This window comes from Rutilus rutilus, assembly GCF_951802725.1.
Source record: "Rutilus rutilus genome assembly, chromosome: 16".
Lineage (NCBI taxonomy): Eukaryota > Metazoa > Chordata > Actinopteri > Cypriniformes > Leuciscidae > Rutilus > Rutilus rutilus.
The window spans coordinates 20,486,338-20,509,570 of NC_140224.1; the positions used below are offsets into that span (position 1 = coordinate 20,486,338).

The 23,233-nt window shown below is 42.3% G+C and overlaps 1 protein-coding gene across 1 annotated transcript; it reads left to right on the forward strand.

Annotated features, from left to right (window-relative positions):
- Window positions 1-254: 254 nt before the first annotated feature.
- Window positions 255-12,500, forward strand: ubald1a (UBA-like domain containing 1a). Its single transcript, XM_084434527.1, has 3 exons — window positions 255-499; window positions 1,019-1,078; window positions 10,875-12,500. The coding sequence occupies exons 1-3, from the start codon at window positions 392-394 to the stop codon at window positions 11,172-11,174; spliced, it is 468 nt and encodes a 155-aa protein (XP_084290653.1). The 5' UTR covers window positions 255-391; the 3' UTR covers window positions 11,175-12,500.
- Window positions 12,501-23,233: the final 10,733 nt, after the last annotated feature.

Below are 23,233 nucleotides of genomic sequence, written 5' to 3' on the forward strand. Positions count from 1 at the left end.
CACGCACTATTATCCTGGTCGTGTAGTTCATATATGCATTTTTTTCTCTGTTTAACAATGATGATTTAACTTTGCATAATCAAAATCGTAAACATATATCTCGAGCGCTTCAACACACACGTCAAACGAATGCAGTATCATCAGAAACACAACAAACGTGGAATCCTTACGCATACAATTCCCATGACCTCCGCCCCTCTCTGATTGGCTGCTTCACGCTGTCAATCATCTGGCGCTCGTTACGCCAGCGCTCCTACAGTAAATATTTGTGTTTGCTCAACCGGCTGTAATGGTGGACGACTGAAAGAGAAAAGCGGAGAGACTAAATCTCAAAAATCCTGTCCCGGGTAAAGCACTATTGTTCGTGGCTCGGAAATAAACACCAGCGAATATGGATGAACTCAAGCATCAAGTTATGATAAACCAGTTCGTCCTGACAGCTGGATGTGCCGCAGACCAGGCGAAACAGCTTTTGCAAGCGGCACATTGGCAGTTTGAGGTGAGCGCAATGGACAGCACACTATGCATGCCTACGCCAGTGCATTGTTTATGTGATGCACTGTATACATTGTCGCGCGTCTAGTTGCCATTTCTAGGAATGACTATCAACAATGACCCAAACCAGTTTTATTTTCATCCTTGGGCATTTCAAATCTATGAATGTGTTTTATTTTTTTAGATAAAAAGGCACTTAAATACACCCCTTTAGTCGGCTATAACAATTGCGAAAAGCTCAACAAAGATAGACTACTATCCAATTAGAGTTTACTCCAGATTAAATACTATAATCCTTCCCCATGACACAGTGTACTAGCTTCCCTTGCTATTATGCAATGAAGATGACCACTGACAGATTACACTACAGCAGAGTGTATCGATGTTGAGCTTTCGTTTCAGCTCGCTAAAAATAAGTGAAACCCCATCAGTTCCCCAGTAGGCTATAGCGTGATATGAATAATGTTTAAATATTACTATACAGCATGTGAAGTAATGTTGTGTTATGATCTCTCACTCACAGACAGCCCTTAGTGCCTTCTTTCAAGAGACAAATATACCCTACGGTCACCATCATCAAATGGTGAGTAAGAAAGCCGCCATCTCTGTTTAGAAGCGTTTACTTTAATGAATTTAACTTTTTTTCTGTTGCACGTGTTTGTTATGCTAATATACGAGCTCAGTTTAAATAGTGGCTGCAACAATAACAATGTAAAGCTGTAGCCATAGTGTCGGCCATGTTGCGGAGAGACGGGGCTTCCAGAAATAAACACACACACACTGACACACACAGGCGCTGTGTTCACTGTTATTACTGTAGTGTGCCGAGGTAGGCAGTATTTCTTTGTTGCAGCAACTGAAATGAAATAATGGCCGCAAGGTTAAAGTATCACGGATGTGGGATTTCATCGGGTCTTCTTGACTAGGGCTAGTGTTTAACTCCTTTATTAAAAGGGAACATTATCATATGTGCATCATGATGATGGAGTTCTGTAATATCCTACTGTCACTGAAAAACCTTGAAATATTAGGTATTAACACTAAGGTCCCAATACACTAATACAACAAGATCCTATTAGTCAGGGGCGTAGAATTTAGTAGGGACGCTAGGGACGTGTCCCTACCAATATCCAGTGACACTGATATATCCTTAGCAATAATTTCGATCAAAACTTAAAATATATTTATATTGATGTCCCCGTCCCTACCAATTTCAAAATCAAACCTACGCCACTGCTATTAGTAAATGTTTAGTTTACTGTTTACTGTTCATTGTTCATGTTAGCTGGTGTCCATTAAATAATCTTAATATATGCAGCTTTTGATTTTAATAATGTTTTAGTGAATTATGAAATTAACTTGAACTTAGGGGCAGCTTACACGAAACTAAAAACGGAAAACTTGTTATGCCTTTTGGCCGTTCATTTACATGACAACAGTGTTTTGGGGGCCTGAATACACAAACTTTTGAAAATGGGATTCAATTCACATTTATTTGTATAGCGCTTTTCACAATACATATTGTTTTAAAGCAGCTTTACAGAAAATGCATGTCTACATTACAATTTAGAGTGTTCTGATATCAGAGGTGACTGTGTCCAAGTTATGTATTTCAGAAATGTGATTCAAAGTGATAGGTTTTGAAAACTACACTATTACCGTTATCATCTCCATTTAAACTACAAATACTTGTATTTGTGAAAACGATGACATCATGCGCATGTGTATTATGTGTTCAGTCTATAAGTGTTTCTTTACAGAGTGACATCGCCAACTACTGGCTTGGCATGTATAATGCAACGATTTTAGTCGTTTTTGTGGATCTGTGTGAACAGGGATCGTTTGACAACATTGTCGTCCGTAGGGGCTACGCCAAAAATGCAAGGGGAAAACTGTTCCGTTTTTAGTACAACGTTGTCGTGTAAACCTACCCTTAGATTAATAAATGCATTGAAAATTGTTATTGTTTGTTCATGTTAATTAATGTAGTTTACTAAATGTTAACAAATGTAACCTTATTATAAAGTGTTTACATTTTTAAATGGTGTTGTTCAGACCGGGAAATGTCTTGGAACTTAATAAAATGTTTAAAAAGTGATGCAAATTTCTATAGTGAAGATATATTTTTCTAGTTATGCTTTGCTGTAAGATATTTCATCTAGTAAATAATGTTCCTGTGTAGATCAAAACATGCTTGCAAGTCATAGAAACGTTCGAATTGTGAGTGAATCGTTCTTTTGGGTCAGTTATTTTTAATGGCAGTCAGGCTGGTTCATAAAAATAATTATTATTATTATGTAATTAAAATTTGACAATCTTTGATGTTCAGTTACATATTACACATCAGTACACATACACAATGTTGTGCAATATTTCAGATATCAGTTGACCCCATGTTTGTTTGAGGTTTATTGATGTGAGAATGGGATGGGGGATACAAAAGTACCTATGGATCATTGCTTGAGAGTCTGAACGCAGGATAGTTTGTCCACTGCCTCATAATTGAAATAGATCCAGGTGAAAAAAACACAAGAAGCAGAGGTGTGATTTTTGTGGCATGGCTACCAACACTTACTAATATTATTAGTTATGCTCTCCTAATCAAGTTTGCGCCACAATTTCCCTTGCGCTGGCACATTAATTTTGATTGAAAGTGAAGTCATAAGTGTATTAAAAAAATACTTGTGTGCTTACGTCACAGAGTGTTCTTTTATGTTGGTTTGGTCCTGCAGTCTTGTTTGGAGGGGTCCTGACTCCTAAGTAAACAGGATTTCAGAATTGGTTGTTGTAAATTAATCACTGATTTTGACTGTAGTCTTAACATAAAATCATTTACTCAACATGAGAGTTTTTTTTGCATGAACTACTCATTCAAGCGTTTATTTTAAAGCACAATATCACAGCCGCAATTCAAGTTGACCACATGTTCATGCCTCCCTGAAGCTTAACATCTGAATGCATTGCTGTTCATTCATTTTACTAATAAACGTTAATTATTAGGAAGTGATTGTTGTGAATGGGCAAGTCGTCAAGGGCTGAGATCATGCTCTGGACAGATGTAATGTTAGATGTTTGTCTCCTAGAGTGACCCTGCGGCTGTAGTCCTACAGTAATTGCTGACCACGTTAACTCATAACTCGCACACTGAGCCCAATACTCAAAAAAGAAATTTGGATGTCACACTGAAAAACTTATTTATGAATTTATTATAATGAAATCTGGGTTTTGAAACACACAAAAAAGTAATTCACAGTAAAATAATTCACAACAAAAACAGTATGAATATTATATAAATAAAAGGATTTATTTCTGATGATTTATTATATTACAAAATATTTTTTTTCTTATTACAGCACTCAGGGCAGTAGTGCCATTGCAGGGGATGCGACTTAACCAAATATTTAGTGTTTTTTCAATTGAAGATTCTAATTTAATTTAGGTCATCAATTATTAAACAAAGATATAGATCTGTTCTATTGATTTCTATAATCGGGTAAAATATATTTGAAATCAAACATAAGCAGAATGTGTGGTTCATTACCAAAGGATACAAATGTAAAAATCCACATTTTGACAAATAACGTTTTCCCAAGGAATTTTGTTAGTGAAGCTCTGACCATGCAGTCACCTCCAGTAATTAAAACAGGATTTAACACACAAAGAATAGAAAAGGCTCTTTTCCTGGCATTGGGACTGAGAGGGAGGGGTACAAGTTCTGGTAACTTTAACTGTGGTTTGTTCCTGGGTGTGACCTACTGTAAGAAAGAATAGGCAATATTAAAATGTTTAGATACAATCTGCAGTGTAGACAGAGTTGAGAAAAGGTTAGAGTAATGACGAGTTTATGACAGTTAAAGGACAGTTTGATTAAAATGATCATGGAGCGAAGCTCCTTATCTTGATGACCTTACAGTCATGTAGCCAATAAAAGAGAGCAGATGTTCTCTCTTGTGGAGGCTGTGAATTGGGGAAGTGAGATAATCAGACCTTGTGAAACAGTATAAAGAAAAAAATTAAGAAGTTTTTTGGGGGGGGGTTTATGCTGGAATGTCAAAAATCAATGTATGCAAAGTATTTCACTCTGAGACAATGATTCTGTTTGAACTGAAGCATCTGGCATTTCATGCTTTGTGTTATTAGGGTGCCAGAAAGAGTAAACCACATTTACAGGCATTGTTTCCCAGCATGCATTGCAAATGTGCGAACAAGAAGTAACTTGTCATGCACATGTCAAACCAAGACATCAAGGTTTGGAAGGTTAGCAACCCTTGGCCCAAATTACCCCTGTTGGTAGAGGCCGTTGTTGTGTAGGATTCCATTCCCCTGAATCAAAACCTCTAAAAACACACGCTATGCTAGCTTTTCTCCTTTCTTTTCTTTTTTCTTGTATGCTTGCATGCTCTTGAAACCTATCACTGTGGAACTCCACCCCCGCTGCTATAGCATTAGTGGCAGAAGAATAATATCATTGGAATGAATTTGATTTAAAAAAAATGATAAAAACATTGACAACCAATCAGAATCCACCTGATTTGAAAGATAACGTGTGTTTAAAGCGACAGACGACATAACATCACGTGCAAGCTTAAAATTAACTGTAATTTATCGTTGTTGGTGTGGACGTGGAGTTATCATTATAGTTATTTTTACATTCTTGGTGTGAACAGGCCATTAAAGTATAGAGTATTTTGTCATAGTTATAGTACAAACATCCATGCCTTTCTGTTTCATGTATTTCTGTTCACATACTCCAGGACAAACAGTTAACCTATGCACACACACATCTCACAATCCAATTAACATAGAACCAAGTCCCAGTGCATTTGTATTTTTCAATAAGCTGTTTGATAAACGCTCGGATGTACATCCAAATACGGAAGAAAAGATCTGTCGCTACTTCTGTTCATCGTGCTGAAAAAAAGAATGTCATAACTCTCCATGATGTCTTTCAGTCGGACGCCGTTTAAAACGCTCTGATTAAACAACTTTAGCTGTTTTACGATGCACATAACTTGGCAGAGGACACTGCAGCCAGCTTTGGCCAGTCATGTCCTTGATTTGAGCATACAGTAAGTGTCAAGTCTTGTTTTCACCATTAAAAACCATCAATTTTCAGACAATATTTGTCTATTTTTATTATTTTTTGCTCTGAAATCCCTCTGTACTGTGCCAACACTCAGGTTAATAATCAAGCCTCAAACGGAGAGATCATTTGCTCACATATGTGCAAACACTTGAACAGACGCACACACACACGATAATAGAGTGCAGAGATCAGGAAAAACCTCTGCATCTCTGCAGTATGTGATTACAAATTACAGTTCTAAAAATCAAAGCAGCTCCTGAAGGCATTATCCACACCTCCCAGCTTCTCTCTTTCTCTCAGAGACTCACAGATATGCCTACAGCAGATCAGGCAGTGCAGTTCTGTTACAATGGAACACTGCAGTGAACCGTCAATTATCTCATTACTAACCTTATTATCATATTTCATACGCCATCTGCTAACAATGTTATCACTTTCCATAATTCCAGCTCTGAGTCATGTATACATGCGTGAGGATGTAAAACAGTGGTTGTAGTAGAACCTCCGAGCTACAGTGAATTCAGTTTCACTGGTTCAGTTCAAAGGAATTTGAAAGCTTTCCTTTGTTTTACGTTAAACATTTTCAGCTACTCCAGTGGAATGGAGGAGCGTTTTTCTCAAGCTCACGTGAAATCCGTAAATTGCTTGTTTCTGGATTGGACCAGTCTGGCTACTTGAACAATACAAAGGGAAACATAATTGATGCTCTTCATTTATTTTTCATGATGCCCATGCAATGTTTACGGATGCGCTTGGAATAATAATGTTTAACACATGTTTTTGCATTGGTTCATGTTGGAAATGGGCACACAACACGATTATGTCCATTTTGGAGTCAAAACATTGATTCAAAACTATGTTTTTTTCCAAGTCCCACATTTGGCCTGGATCATTGTCAATGTCTTATAGAGTCCAACAGTTGGGTTCAGGAAGTAAAAATCCCATTCATTTAACGATAATTTATAAATCTAAAGCTACGAGTTTGTTAATCGATGGTATATGCTGTGGTATATATCCATGTGGTCCTGTTTGGTATCGCAAATTGACATGTCTAGAAATGTAAACAAGCTTTAAACCAGCTCTGAACTGTATACATACTGTACACTAAATTCCGTCTTTTATTTTGCGCTTTGGTGTGCATAAATGTATGAATTATATGGACTCCTCATATCATTTGGTTATTAGGTGTCCTTTTTTGGAAAGACACCCATATATATCTTGAAAAAAGCTTGCAGAAATGATAGTTTACTTTGCTGGATATAGCAAATGATTATATTTTTCGATCGTGTTTAATTCAATTGTTACTAACGATGCTTAATGGGATTGTAGTTATTTCTGTCACTGAAGCAGTGTTGTACCTTTTGTCATTTTCACCGATTTTAAAATACCTTTTCACTTCAAATCAAAGTTTGTATTGTTTTGATTCACCTTGTAGCTGGTTGGTTTGGTTCATGGTTATAACTCTTTATGGGAAAAATACTTTCAGAACCAAGGTTGCTAAAAAATTTAGCTAGCACTGTTGCGCTCTATTGGTCTTGTTTTTAAAACAGAAGTCACTCAAACGCCTTATTATTTTCAATGTTAAAAACTTTTGATTGAATTTAATATGTAGAGAGAAATATAGCCTATGTAGGCCGTTTGTTAGTGGATTTCTCTAAAAAAGAATTAACATGTGGGTCTGTACAAAAAAATATGTTGAAAACCGGAAAAAGTAGTGCTAATTTAAGTTTAGGTACCCTAAACCAAACCACAATGCAATGCGCAATTTAAAATACCTGTAAAAAAAATCTTATTTCTATCTAAACATTCTTAGAATTCCAACCAGCAAAACTGCAACATCGGCTCATCCAATGGCGTGAGTTTGGGGCTGGCCTGTCTTTTTGTCCAACCAGCGAAAGACAATGGGTGTGTTTAGAAGCCGGTTTGAAAACATATTTTCTTACAGTTCTGTTGGTAACACACAGCTTTAACACTAACAGTGTCCCAAAACAGACAAAAACAGTTTAACATTCACTAGGTTTCCAAGTAAATGAAGTGTAACAAAAAAAAAATGCAGTGTAACAAAGTGGACTGGGCTGTGCACCACAGGTTCTGTTTTTCTACGCCAACTCTGACCTCATTTCTCATCAACAGATCTGTCCTCGCAACCAAAATATTTCCACAGCAACCCAGCTGTTGACCAGAGCGTGTTTGTTATGTACACTGCCTCTCTTGTCGATGTTTCTGAATTATGGAGGATCTGCAGATGCGTCTGCTCTCGGTTTGACGGCCGCGTTAAGCCACTGACCTTCTCCACATCTGCAGCAGCTGTCCTGACGGCTGATGCATTATTAGATGCCATTTTGTGTGACTCTCAAAAACGCCCCCTCAGTGCCATTTGAAGCCTAGTAACAGCTTCATAGATTTTTCTTTTATCCCTCAGACTTCCTGTTGTAAACACTTTTGTGAATTAAAGCCATCTAGGGACACTGAAGTCCATTTGAGACTTTTGACCAGCCACAATGGGGTGATTGTGGTTTTTGGCGAGATATCCTTACTGATGGGTCAATAAAAACTGCAGACGGCAGGATTCAAGGTTGCTGACAGGATGGGACACGGATATGGATTTGATCGCTGCAGTAAGACAATATGAGCATGTTTCTCATACAAGGGCACATCAGGAAGTATCCCAATGAAACGCTGTCCATTCATTTAGCTTTCATTCACAAAAATCTCTAGATTTCCCCCCACATATTAGTCCTAATTCAACCCACAGACTGCTCATGTGCGCATTTGTGGCAGCCTTTGAAATGTTGTTTATTCTGGTGATGTTGCTCTCCCGCCAAAAACATCGCAGGATGGCGGGGGTGCTCTCATGAGGCCTATTGTGTACCTCTGTAAATGTGAGTTTTGCTGTGGACAGAGGACAGCGAGTTTAGATAGGACAATGGGAAGGTCACCGAGGTAATGGAGCGGCCGAACATCGCACAGAGGAAGGCAGAGCCGGTGATGCCTGAGCATAGATGAGAAACAGGAAGTAGAACTGTTCGAAGAGCACCAATTAGCACAGGCAGCAAGAATGCGAAGGAAGGGAGGGAATGTCGGGATGATCTGCTGGGACACCTTAGCAGAATTTAATTTTGCCACTGTAAAATATTTAAGCTGCTTGTCAGATAGTTTAGAATGTGTTCAACATGAAATGCTTTCGCAGCTTAATTTACTTCTGTAATCTGTAAAAGATGGGACCTAATTGCATCCATCAGGAATTGATTAGATCACGGAAAGCGGTATTTTTGTGATATCACAGACTGATCTCATGAAATGGCGTATGTATGACACGCCAATTCGTATTTCCATTTTTGGCGTGCTATCAACACGCATAATCGCTTTTCAGCGTGTTTATCAACGCCGTTGACTTAACGTTACAATTACTCTCTATATAAATCTATATGACTTACCCCAACCCTGTCCCTAAACCTACCCGTCACTGGGGTTAATACCATTTATGAGTCTTCCCCTACCATCCTAGTAAAAAAATATCGCTCCCCAGATGTAGATTTACATTTTGCTTCGTTTCGCTCGGACATTTAACGGCGTAGACATAAGCGGAATCACTCGGACATTTAACGGCGTAGACATACACGCGGAAGATGACGGCGTGGACATACACGCGGATAGCTCAAAATACGTATAGATAACACGCCACTTGACTTGAAAGTGGCGTGTATGTTTACGCAAAGTCATGATGTCATGTTGGATATCAAAATACACATGACGGGTTTGTGACATCAGCCAAAAAGGAAAGTCATTTTAGAGGTGGAGCAAGATTTGATTTAATTTGATTAAAGTGTATGAAAGTAAAATAAAAAAATATATATATACACACCTGTTCAAAAGTTTGAGGTCAGCAAGATGAATAAATACGTTTTATTTTCATGATACATCAGAAATGATATTAAAGAAATGTATCTCAAAACCGTTAAGCAGCACAAATGTTTTTAGCATTGATAATAATAAGAAATGTTTCTTGAGCAACAAATCAGATTTTGAATAAATTACATTTTTAAAATATATTCAAACTGTTACTGTACAATCTGTAACACTTTATTTTGATGGTCCCCTTTGAACATTCTGTTGACTGTAAGTAACGTTGCACCTATGAGTCAACTAGAGTCATTCGACTGTCTATTAATAGACTGTCTGCTTAATATCTGCTAACTGTTTATTGTGATTGTCCCCCAACAGACATTCTACTGACTATAAGTTTCTTTGCAAGTACATGTCAACTTATTCTAACCCTAACCCTAACACTGCCAGTCTACTAATACTCTACTAACACTCTAATATGAGTTAGTAGACATATAGGTGCAACGTTACGTCTAGTTAACAGAATGTGTAAAAGGGACATTAAAGGGTTAGATCACCCAAAAATGAAAATTCTGTCAGTAATTACTCACCCTCATGTTGTTCCAACCATGTAAGTCTTTCGTTCATCTTCGGATCACAAAGATATTTTTGATGAAATCTGACAGCTGTCTCACTCCTCCATAGGCTTTCAGAGGGACCGAAACTTGTTACTGGCTGCTCACTCCTTGGGAGTATTACCGCCATCTACTGTACAAGATGACGTCCCGACATCATCGAGACCTAAATCACAATAAGTGTCGAATTCAATAGCTTACATACAGCGCGCGTCTTCCTCTGTTTATAAACAGACCGTTTTGCGCTTCCGGCAATGTCGGGACGTCATCTTGTACAGTAGATGGCGGTAATACTCCCAAGGAGTGAGCAGCCAGTAACAAGTTAGTAGTAGAAGAAGAACGCCGTAATCTCAGTTCTCGCGCATGCGTCCTGGCGCTCCCGTGAACTCTCGTCAGAGGCCCACATTGAAGAACACTAATAGTTGGATAAAGTCGTTATTTTTGTTGTTTTTCCACACAAAAAGTATTGTCGTCGCATGATAAACTTAATGTATAGCCACTGTAGTCACTTGGACTATTTTAACGATGTTTTTAATAACTATTCTGGGCCGGCGAGTTTCGGTCCCTCTGAAAGCCTATGAAGGAGTGAGACAGCTGTCAGATTTCATCAAAAATATCTTAATTTGTGATCCGAAGATGAACGAAAGACTTACATGGTTGGAACAACATGAGGGTGAGTAATTACTGACAGAATTTTCATTTTTGGGTGAACTAACCCTTTAAAATAAAGTGTTACCGTACAATCTTGCCGACCCCAAACTTTACAAGTTTTGTGCATATGTGCATCATCAAAGAACACATTTGTGATTCTTTCTTCATCCGTTTGTTTTCAGATGTGTACTCCTGCCAACACACCCGCGACGCCACCAAACTTCCCAGACGCCCTCACCATGTTCTCGCGACTCAAAGCCTCAGAAAGCTTCAACAGCAGCAGCAGTCCCAGCATGGCCACCTCGCCCCCTCCACCTCCGGTCAGCTGGGGCATGACCCCACCCGTGCCCAACCAGCAGGGCTTATGGACTCAGGGGCCTTCCCCGCAACAGGCCCACCCGCCCCCAGGCTGGCCCTCGGCTGTCAACCAGCAAGCGGCAACCGAACAGAAGGCCAGCGTCGCCATGGAGGCCGAGAGATGAGGGCCTGGACTACACGGCCCACGGGAGGGGAGCGAGGGTCAGGGGAGGGTCAGGGGCACTGGTTTTTCTCTTTCACTCACCAAACATAGAGGGGGAGAGAGCGCAACCAAGAATAACCAAGCAACATGGACATTTACAGAAGAGGAGCGAAAGCCAACACAAAGGTAATAAGAGAAATAAAGAAACAAGCGCACATTGTATTACTAAGAAAGAAAGCAACTGAATTTTTTTTTTCTATAATAAAAAAGTAGTTTAACATATATGGGACTATGATCATTGCGCCCTTGGATTATTTCTGGTATTTTCTCAAAGATGGACGTCTAGCATCTGAGGCAGCAACTTTTCTCACGGTTTACTTTTTATCCTTTTATCTGATGTTCTTTATGCAAGACGTTGCATGTGGATTAGCGATCTGTTTTTGCGGTTTTTAACTAACTAGTAATGCAAGCGTTCATGTGTACAGTGTGTGAGACTCACACACTTAAACATTGTGTACCGGACTTACATTTTCTCTTTCCCCGTTGGATAATGGGACTTTTTTCGTACCTCACTGGTCATCTGACTCTACTCAACCAATCAGGGAATCTCACTAGTTGAACACACTTTTTTCGAACTCGAAACGGATTTTCCATGATGCTTTGCTTTGTCCATTATGCAGTAACTCATTGATGTCCTCAAAGATTGTAAAGATTGGTCTGAAAATTTATTCTGAAAGATCTGGATATTTTATACTCATGGTTCACAGTTTTATTTAAATCTGTTTTTGGGGGAGCTGGTTAGCTGGTTTAGGTGTGTTGTTTCTTAGTTGGGGAGAGTAAATCCATGCCGCTAAAGCTACATTAAAACGGACTACTATACAACATGTTTGTAAGCAGACTTGCCACTTTGCATGATGCATTCATATGTATATCATATTTTGTAGTTTCTTGCTTTTTGGGGGAATTCTACATGAACGCTTTTCGGGAATTCTGTCTCATTAACAGTTATAGAAAAAGTATCTCCTATTCAAGTCGTAATCCTGGCCCCATCTTCTTTTGTATTTCTATTTATGTAAAAAATTATACATCTAAAATAAAGTTTAATTTCTTATTGGATGAAAAATCATTATCAAGAAGCAGTCAGTAACCTATTTTAAAAATTTGTTTTATTTTCCATTTGCACCAATTTCTGATCAAACTTTTCTTTTGGGGTCACTTGTTCCCAAATGGTTTTCCATGTATGTTTTCCCCTGTTTGACTGTATTGATACCATTCCCACAATATTTGTGGACTACCTGATAATTAACTTATCATTGTTTGTGTTCCTGAATAAATATTGTATGTCCTATGGTGTGACTTCTGTTCCTGGATTGATTGTCCATTGTTTGTTGTTGTGATACTCTGATTGTACAGGTCAGTTTATAAGAAGTTTAATATAAATATTACTTAAAGTAATATTACCACATTATTCAAAATTCACTTTTACATGGTGAACATAAATGTGTGTTGGCAGAGTGTGTACACAACCACCCTATAATGATAAAAATCCACCCAGTGCTTTTTTTCTTTCTTTTTTTTTTATCCCCATAAATCATAAGCAGTGTCTCAGAACAACCCGTTCTCAGATTCTGGGCAATGTGACGTACTTTTGCACAAGCCCCTCCCACGACTGTTGACAGACACTGCAGTTTTAGCAAAGACCCGCCCTGAGTGAGCTGTACGCTATTGTTTCGACGCTGGAGCAGCGGTAGACAAGAATGTCTCCTAAGCGATTGAGGTGTTTTGTTATAAGTTGTAAGAATGAACATAGCAGTCGTCCTTTACTCTGTACCAATTGTTCGTGACCCAGCTTACATTCTCCGGTGCGGCAGTAATGGAAGGGAGAGCGCGCACTTTATTACAGTTCAAAGGAGTTGTTTTACGGATATAAAGTTTACCAGTTTATTAAGCACCCACTGAAAAGGTGTGTATATATTTGTTTACTGTTATTTGTAACAAGTGTTTTGTGTAATTCACTGTGTTTGTTGATGATAAAGAAAGGGAGAGAGAGAGTTTATGGATAAGACTTTAATACGCACTTCTTATACTGTGTTTATTCAGCTCTTTCTGGAGTAAAACTGACGCTTCATCTTTTGTGTGATGTATAAAAAACTTCATTAAACTCATCAGTATATTTTTGGCCATCATTCGGACAGGGTCGGTACAGCAGGCTTGTATTGATGATGATATCATTCCGTGAGACTTTGAGCGGGAGCTCGTAAGGCTCCGCCCTCTGGGCCGGCAGCAGCAGCTCATTTGCATTTAAAGGGATACACACTAAAACGGTGCGTTTTTCTCAGCCCTAAAAAGTGACAATTTAAACATGCTGTAAAAAAATTATCTGTTGGGTATTTTGAGCTAAAACTTCATATACTAAGGACATCAGAGACTTATTTTACAAATCTTGTGAAAAGGGGCATTATGGGTGCCCTTTAAGTCTATTAAGTTGTTGTTATTATTATTATTATTTTTGAATTCTTATTCTTTCTACTTGAAGTGAGGATTTTAAGCCTAATCGGAGAAAAATATTTTATTTTCAATTTTCCCTTTACTCTAAAGGCGTCAAAGCATCACAACATTATGAACTGGCAATAAATCCTTACATAGGATCATCAGTTTTCTTAATCAGTATTTCGTATTCAATATTCTGGTTTTCCAGTAAAAATCTTTAAACAGTTTCAAAAGGGTCAAAGAAATGAATACTTAATTTATAATACTTAATTTCGAATTAATGCCAGCAAGGATGCATTATTGATCAAAAGTGGCCGTTATAACATAATTTATTAAAGTATTTCTGTTTGAAATAAATTCTGTTCTTTTGAACTTTCCATTCATAAAAAAAGTATCACAATTTCCACAAAAATATTTTCAACATTGATTAGAAACAATAAATCAGCATATTAGAATGATTTCTGAAGGATCATGTGACACTGAAGACTGGAGTAATGATGCTGATGATTCAGATTTGCCATCATAGGAATAAATTACAAGCAAACATGTCTTATTTTTAAATATACAAATTTACATTTTTAAAAAGAAAAGCAAAAATTACCGTTTACGAAAATGAATATGGCCATTTGGATTACATGGAAATATATGATATACTAAGCATAAAGCTACAGCAGGTATTTCGAGAGACAATATCGCCTGCTTAACTCATGGCCACTTGAGGAGTGTGGAGAGGTCAGCAGGTTCTTAAGTTGGATGTCCTTGTTTCACCTCTGAATCAGACAGAGAGAGAGCACGGCGCTACTGTTCTCTGTGTTTGTGTTTTTCAGGGTGTGACTTGGAAACCGAAACGTTGCCAAGTAAACCGGCGTTAGCGAGCATGGTGCCGTGGTTTGCCAGATGAACCTTGGCATAGGCCCTCAAACTTGGAGCCATCAGCCATCTTGATTTTGATCTATAGTCAAATGTAAAGTCCGATCGCACTGACTAAAGCACTCTTTATTTTGGCCTCTGAAATGGTCGCCCATTCTCTGTTCTGTTCCCATGTTATCACTGGCACAGCTCGAAGTTCAAAGCCCAATGTTCTTCATAGCAGGGGAGAGGGAAAGCGCAGATGTCTTCCTGCTAAGTGTGAACATCGTGCTGCATTTTGAAAAGGAGTTTGTGGTAAGGTTACGATGAGGTAGGGGAGGGGTCGCATCTTAAAGAATCAGAAAAGGTTTAGGCATTCTGGTTTTAAAGGGGTCATATGCACTTTTACAAGTTGATTGTACTAAAATGTGTGTTGGCAGTGCCTGTACACAACCATCATAAAATGAGAAAAATCCATCCAGTGTTTTTTTTTTAAATCTTATTATATGTTTTCCCCTGTCTCAAATCAAGCCCCTCCCACGATTATTGATTGACAGCAGCGTTTCAACACAGACCCGCCCTCGCTCGTGAGCGAGCTGTCAATCATAGTCCGCGCGGTCATTGTTGATGCGCTGGAGCACTGTCTATGAGCAGAATGGCGTCTAAGCGATTGTGGTGTTCTGTTCTTGGGTGTAATAAGGAACACATCAGTCATTTTGATGTTCCTAAATCTGAACCCCTGAAGACGCAGTGGCTGAGTTTGTTTTCGAAGGGAATATTCCCCACGATCAACAGCAATGCTTTCATGTTTGCGCGAATCATTTCACCAGACTGCTTTATAAAGGAGGGTCAGTATAAAGCTGGTTTTGCTAAGAAGCTGCTCCTGAAAAAAGGATCGGTACCAACTATTCATGTTCCTGCTGCACCTCCAGAAGAAAAAGTGAGTGTAACATTTTATTAACCTTTATATTAATATTTATATTAATCTTTGCAAATTGCTTGCTGCACGCTTCACGATGAATGCGGCTGTTTACACTCAGGGTGCATTACGGCATGTTTTCTATGTACGACGTTCTCAATATAATTCATAATCCCACGTTTATAATGAACAACGCGTTATGGTTATTGTGTTATTATTACAAACGGTGTACGCACAGAACAGAGGGGCGGGGTGAGCAAAGCTCATTATCATTTAAAGACACATGCACTTAAACGGCGTGCTGAAAACAGAGCTGTTTTTGACCAGGTAAAATTAGTGTTTACTTACAATACTAATGAGAATTTTTTATTAAAGTATATTACAAACTTTTAATTTAGACCCTAAAGAATCGTATTAGCTTGTACAAAAATGCCATTATATGACCCCTTTAAAAAAGAAAAAAGATGTTTAACTTAATTTCTAATACTTAATTTTTACCTAATTTACCTAAAGGGTTTTTAAAAATATATGAATCAGCACAACTGTTTTCAACATTGATAATAAGAAATGTCTCTTGAGCACCAAATCAGATTTCTGAAGGATCATGTGATGCTAAAGAATGCTGAAAATTCTGCTTCGCCATCACAGGAATGAATTACATTTTAAAAATGTATTAAAGTAGAAAACACTTGTTTCAAATGATAATAATACTTCAAAATAATACTGTTTTTACAGTATTTTGGTCAAAGAAATGCAGTCTTGGTGAGCATAAGCGACTTCTTATGAATCAGAAAAGGTTTGATATCAGATGACTCACACTGCCACTCCAGGAGCCTGTGCCTCCTGTCAGGAGTTTAGGCTGGAATGAATGAGTGGGCATGAGTCAGCACAGGATATTATGGGTAAAAGATTTGATAGCTGCATTAACACCTACAACACTCGTTCAGCTCAGTGGCCCATCTGGAAACTGGAAGCATGTCTCCTTCCCATGACCTTCATCTTTGCTCATGGCTGTTAGTTCTGAGCACTTTTGTTTTTAAAGGTTAACTCTCGCCAAATTGCAACCTAGGCTATTTTTGTTAATCTGCCCGAGTCAAACATTCATATAAAAGCATAATTAGAATGGAAACGCCACTTTTAAGTTTGACCGTATTTTCATTTTCAGTCAAAAATCCTTTTGAATGGGTGTACTAGGGGCACTACAGTGATAGCATCAAAATCGCTATTTTTAAAACAATAAGGAGGCTCGACACAACATGAAACTGTGCTTGAAGTATCAGGGCTCTACACATGAACTCGAGCATTGTGTACACAAAGTTTACTACAAAGAAAGTTTTTGTACGACTCACTTTATCAGTTAGTGTTTCCGTCCGTCGGCATTTTCAGTCAAAAATAGTCGATCTCCGAATGCAATGTAACAGGGAGGAGAGTAAAGATGGAAAGCTCCTAAAGCTTAGTTCCATGTAAATTCACGGATAATTTGTTGTTCTCTTACGAGAGGTCTCTCGTACTGCGTAAGATATCTTACGCTAGGGGAAAATCCTTTTTCCGCGAGATATTGAAGCCAAAAAATTATCCTTAATTTTGTAATAATGCAAAACGCGTTGCGGCAGCATGCAGACATAGGCGAGACAGCTCGCGCGCCTATTGGCTGCTCTGCGGCAACTGCAGCAGCCTATCGAGCGAGGCCTGGCGTGACGCCAGACCCAATCAGGGCACTTCGCGCCCGCTGCGTCACGTCCCGCCGAAATGGGCGTGGTCTAGGCCTATAAATACCGCTCGCAGGCAGCTATTATCTGATTTTTCATCCTTCAAGCGAAGCACACGCATCGCTGGAGCCGGAGAAGAAGCCGCGCCGTCTGAGAGAGAGCACCTTCAGCGGGACGAGTCACTGAAGTCGCTGGCCGCGCCGCCTTCCTGCCTTCCTGCCTTCCTGCTGCGCTTTCCGGTGCTTATATCCTTTTTATTACTCTGTACTTTTGTGTGTGTGTGTCGCCGCCGCGACACACATTCTAAAAGAGCTAGCGTCTTTTTAAAGATGCCTTCCTGCGGCTCGTGCAGAGCCACACTCAGCGACGGGGACCGCCACGTGATTTGCGTTTCCTGCCTGGGTGAGGAACATGCAGCTCTCGCGCTCACTGACGGCGGCTGCCCTCACTGCGAGCTGATGGCAATGGCGACTCTGAGGACTCGCCTAGCCTTCTTCACCGAGACTGCTCCCCCGCCCGCCACGGCGTCGCGCCGTAAAAAGCGCCGTGCCCAGCGGGCCCCGGAACCCTCCCTCAGCCGCCAAAGCTCGCCGGTTCGCCCGCTTGCTTCCCCGGCTTCGTCAGCCTCGCTTCCTGACGGACAGCGGCCGCCGTCTGCCGCCGCTTCCGTTGACATCGTGGATGAGGAAGCCCTGCTGGGAGAGGATGATTCCTGCTCTATCCTGGCGTCAGGCAGTGAGGATTGGGCGGGCTCTGAGGACCCCGCGCCCCCTGTCCGCATGTCTTCAGGCAAGAGAGCGTCCATCGAGACGGAGCTCACGCGAGTACTCGCACAGGCCGCGGCGAGCCTCGGCCTCGAGTGGTCTTCGCCTGAGCAGCCCGCTCACAATCGGCTGGATGGATTTTTCCTGCCTGGGGAGCGCGCTTCGCCTGCGTCCAGACCGGCGCCTTTTGCTGTCCGGGCCCGCTGTCCCGTGCCCACATCCACACATAGACATGACAGTTCCCACGGGAACCGCCCAGCCCTCCCCCTCGCGGCTGACCACCGCAGAGGAGTCGAGCGCGGGCAATCTGCCCGCTGTTATCAGCGCGCCCCATGCCTCAAATGTCACGAGCGCGATGCTTGTGTTGCAGCACGCCGAAGCCTCTCCATCACTGAGCGAGCGGAGCGCGCTTCGTATTCAACCCCTAGCTATCCATGCAGACGCATGGGCAAAGCTGCCCGGGGTTTCGAAGTGGGTGCTGAACATTATAAAAAGAGGCTATTCGCTGCAGTTTCGCCGACGCCCTCGCCGCTATGTGGCGCGCGTCGAGACCACGGTAAAAACAGAAGTAGCACATTTACTTCGAGCCGAAGTGACGAAACTATTGAGCAAAGGGGCCATAGAGCCTCTCTCTCAAGTTCAGAGCGAAGGAGGGCTATACAGCAGATACTTCCTGGTACCGAAAAAAGACGGGGGTCTCAGACCCATACTAGATCTAAGGCAACTGAACAAAGTGCTTGTGAAGCGACAGTTCAGGATGCTCACGACCAGACAAATCCTTTCCTTGGCAGATTCGCCAAGGAGATTGGTTTGTGTCAATAGATCTGAAAGACGCGTATTTTCAAATACAGATAGCGTCACGTCACAGGCGATATTTGAGATTCGCCTTCGAGGGCCAGGCATATCAGTACACAGTCCTGCCATTCGGTTTGTCCCTGGCACCCCGTACATTTACGAAGTGCATGGACGCGGCGCTCGCACCCCTCAGAATGAGAGGCATACGAGTGCTGAACTATTTGGACGATTGGCTGATTCTAGCGCAATCTCGCGCAGTGCTCATAGAACACACGACCATTTTACTCGATCACCTCGAGGATTTGGGTCTCAGTGTCAATTGGGCGAAGAGCTCTCTGTTACCCAGTCAGAAGATATCTTTCCTGGGCACAGAATTGGACTCGCTGTCCATGATAGCGCGACTATCACCACAGCGCGCGGTAGACATTCAGCGCACAGCGAACGCGTTTCGCTGCGGCGCGTCTGTCCCGCTCAAGAAATTTCAGAAGATGCTAGGTCTCATGGCCTCAGCATCATCAGTGCTCCAGCTGGGCCTGCTCCGCATGCGCCCGCTGCAGTTTTGGCTGAAAGCGCGAGTCCCACGCAGAGCGTGGGCATCCGGTTCGCTTCGCCTCAGGGTCAATCAGAAGTGCGTCACAGCTCTGAAACCTTGGAGAGCGAACGACTGGTACCAATTAGGTGTAAACTGCCTCGAAATGCTGGCAGTAGACGACGCGTTTTTGTCCCCAGATAAAAGGACGCCACGTCTTGGTCCGTTCGGACAACATGTCTGTGGTGTCCTACATAAATCGCCAGGGCGGCCTCAGGTCCAAGAACCTGTACAGGCTGGCAGAACGCCTCCTGGTATGGGCTCAGTGCAACCTGCGCTCGCTCAGAGCAGCGCACGTGCCAGGGCTCCTGAACATAGGACCGGACAGACTGTCCAGGAACAATGTTCCGGCAGGCGAGTGGTCTCTACACCCACAGACAGTCCAACTGCTGTGGAAGAAATTCGGCAGAGCGGAAGTAGACCTGTTTGCGTCTCAAGAAAACGCTCACTGTCAGGAATTTTTCTCAAAGAGCAGGAGCGCGCTGGCCCATGTGTGGCCCCGCCGCCCGCTCTATGCTTTTCCCCCCGTCTCTCTCCTGCCTCAGGTGATAGAACGGATCAGGGAAGAAGGATGCTCAGTACTGCTGGTGGCACCGTTCTGGAAAAACCAACCTTGGTTCCCAGTCGTGATGCAGTTAGCAAGTACTGCCCCGTGGCCAGTACCAGTGAGGAGAGACCTCCTCTCACAGGCCCACGGTTCGATCTGGCATCCTCACCCGGAACTGTGGTCCCTTCATGTCTGGGCCATCAACGGGTACATGTTGGACTCCCTGAAGGAGTATTAAACACGATCACGCAGGCTAGAGCTCCGTCTACGAGACGACTCTATTCCTCGAAATGGTCAGTGTTTTCGGGCTGGTGCACAGCCCGTGGTGTGTCACCCACAGACTGTGGTGTGGCGGAGGTGCTTTCCTTCCTACAAGAGCTGTTGGATGGGGGCAGGGCCCCCTCCACGCTCAAAGTTTATGTGGCGGCTATAGCAGCGTTCTCAGAAACAACGCTTGGTCAGTCAATAGGAAGGAACGATTTAGTCATCCGCTTCCTTAGAGGGGCTAAGAGACTGAATCCTCCCAGACCTCCCTCAGTCCCCGTATGGGACCTTTCTACGGTTCTGGAAGCCATGAAAGGTGCGCCATTTGAGCCTTTACAGTCAATCGATTTGAAACACCTGTCTTTCAAGACGGTGTTTTTGCTGGCTCTCGCTTCGGTGAAGCGCATAGGGGATCTGCACGCGCTCTCTGTGAGCGCGGCGTGCATGGAGTTTGGGCCTAATGACTCAAAAGTTATACTCAAACCTAAGCACGGTTATGTTCCGAAATCCCTCAACACATCGTTTAGGGCGCAGGTTATTTCCCTGTCAGCCCTACCGGTCCCTGATGAGGAAAGAGACGCGAGCCTCCTCTGCCCAGTCAGGGCATTACGAGCTTATATGTCTCGCTCGTCTGGTTTCAGACAGACGGAGCAGCTCTTTGTTTCGTTCAGCGGACGTTCTAAGGGACTAGCCGCGTCGAAACAGAGCCTATCCAGATGGATAGTTGATGCTATAGCGCTGGCATACGCCTCCAAGGGCATGCAGTGCCCGTTGGGTGTCAGAGCGCACTCCACGAGAGGCATGGCCTCTTCGTGGGCCTGGTCAAGTGGGATTGCCTTGCAAGATATTTGTATGGCGGCAGGCTGGGCCTCCCCGTCTACATTTATAAGGTTTTATAACCTAGATGTTCCCGCCCTGCAGGCCAGGCTGCTGTCGGTCTAAGTTTACCAGTATTATCTGACCTGATGCGTCAGCTCAGAATGCTGCGTCTACTGAGCACAGCTCAATGTTCGACAGTAAAAAAAGTAGCAGCACGAGATGTGCCTGGGCAAACTGTGTAAGACCCACATTCCCCCATCAGTTCAGGCCGTACCCCGCCCTGTCTGTATGATGAAATTCGCGTCTCAGCGACGCTACCATATGTGGAAGAGTGCGGCTTCGCCCCTCCCTCTTCCTGGACTCCCTGTGAGTTCCCTGAGTGATTGTGCACTATATGTACCCCGGGCTTTCGCCCTTGGGTCTTTGGTGTCAGATCTCAGCATGCACGGCGTTTTGCATTGGGTCCCCTAGCGTAAGATATCTTACGCAGTACGAGAGACCTCTCGTAAGAGAACGTACTCGGTTACTAACGTAACCTCGGTTCTCTCTAGAAGAGGGAACGAGTACTGCGTATCTTGCCGTGCATGCACACGCTCTGGTTGCTTCGATGATGAAAAACCAGATAATAGCTGCCTGCGAGCGGTATTTATAGGCCTAGACCACGCCCATTTCGGCGGGACGTGACGCAGCGGGCGCGAAGTGCCCTGATTGGGTCTGGCGTCACGCCAGGCCTCGCTCGATAGGCTGCTGCAGTTGCCGCAGAGCAGCCAATAGGCGCGCGAGCTGTCTCGCCTATGTCTGCATGCTGCCGCAACGCGTTTTGCATTATTACAAAATTAAGGATAATTTTTGGCTTCAATATCTCGCGGAAAAAGGATTTTCCCCTAGCGTAAGATATCTTACGCAGTACTCGTTCCCTCTTCTAGAGAGAACCGAGGTTACGTTAGTAACCGAGTACGTTTTGTCGTTAGTGAAAATCAATATTGACCTTGTATTTGAAAAAGGATCCTCATATAAGAAACAATACTAAAATTCAGAGTCAGTTCATTCGCATTCGGAGATCGACTATTTTTGACTGTCAAAATGCCGGCTGCTGGAAACAACCATAGACAGTAAAAGAAATGGACACAGCGACCCCGTTGGATTCAACGGAGACAAAGTGAAGTCAATTAGAAACTCTTACTTCCTGGGGGTCGAGCATACTGCGCAGACTCAAACTGAGCTTGACGACGTAGATGTGACGTGAGCAACCCGTCTGTCTTCTAGTAGCTGTGCAAAGAGAAATCTGAATCATTCCCTTCCGGAACTTGCAGAGACGGAGAGTGTGAGTAGGAACTGTCCATGAGCTAGGAGCAAGAGAAACGTTTGCTATGTATTCTGATTAATTATTTTGTCACTTTGCCTGTCCATACGGTAATTCTCTACTGTGCGACAGAGAGTCACGTGGTTATGACGCAATCGTTAGCCTATTTTTACAAAAATTGCTTCTACGGGGCCATAACGTAAGCTACAAGGTAATGAAGCCTTTTATACATTTTCGTGTTTCTTTAGAAATAAATAATGGACAAATGGAGTCTTTAAACGCCTCAGATGTGAAGTTATTCGCTGTCAAAGTGACGCCAAAATGAATGGGAGTCAATGGGATGCTAACAGCAGGTGGGGGTCCGCTAGCCAATGGCGGCGCCCGGGGGTACCTTCAAAATAATAGAAAACCCTGCCCCCCTGGAAACAACAACAGTTGTTCAAAACCTTTATTTTTAGCAAACTCTGTGTACACAAACAATGTTCTCAATGCTCGAGTTCATGTGTAGAACCCCTGGTGATACTTCGAGCAAAGTTTCATGTTATGTCGAGCCTTCTTAGTGTTTTAAAAATAGTTATTTTGATGCTATCATAGTCGTGCCCCTAGCACTCCCATTCAAAAGGCAATTTGACCGAAAACGGTCAAACTTAAAAGTGGCGTTTCCATTCTAATTATGCTTTTAAACGAAAGTTTGCCACGGGTAGATTAACAAAAAGACCCTAGGTTAGGGTGACCATATTCCAGGACATGTCCGGCCGGGATTTCGAGATCGCCCAAAATATCCGGGATACGGCTTTTGCTTTCTCGTCGCCATTCATTTTGTTTACATGCACACCTTTTGATTCAGTAGGACTGAATTAATTCCGATTGGTGAATCTGAATGTAGTGTTTATATGAACGCTAAACAAGTGATCGGTTGATGTGCGTTTTAGCATTGCTAAGAAAATTCCTGTGTTTTCGCCTCGATCGGGATCCGTGTGAAGCAGAATGCATGACCTGCAAAGCTGGCACGTACGTGTCAGTGTCAAATAAT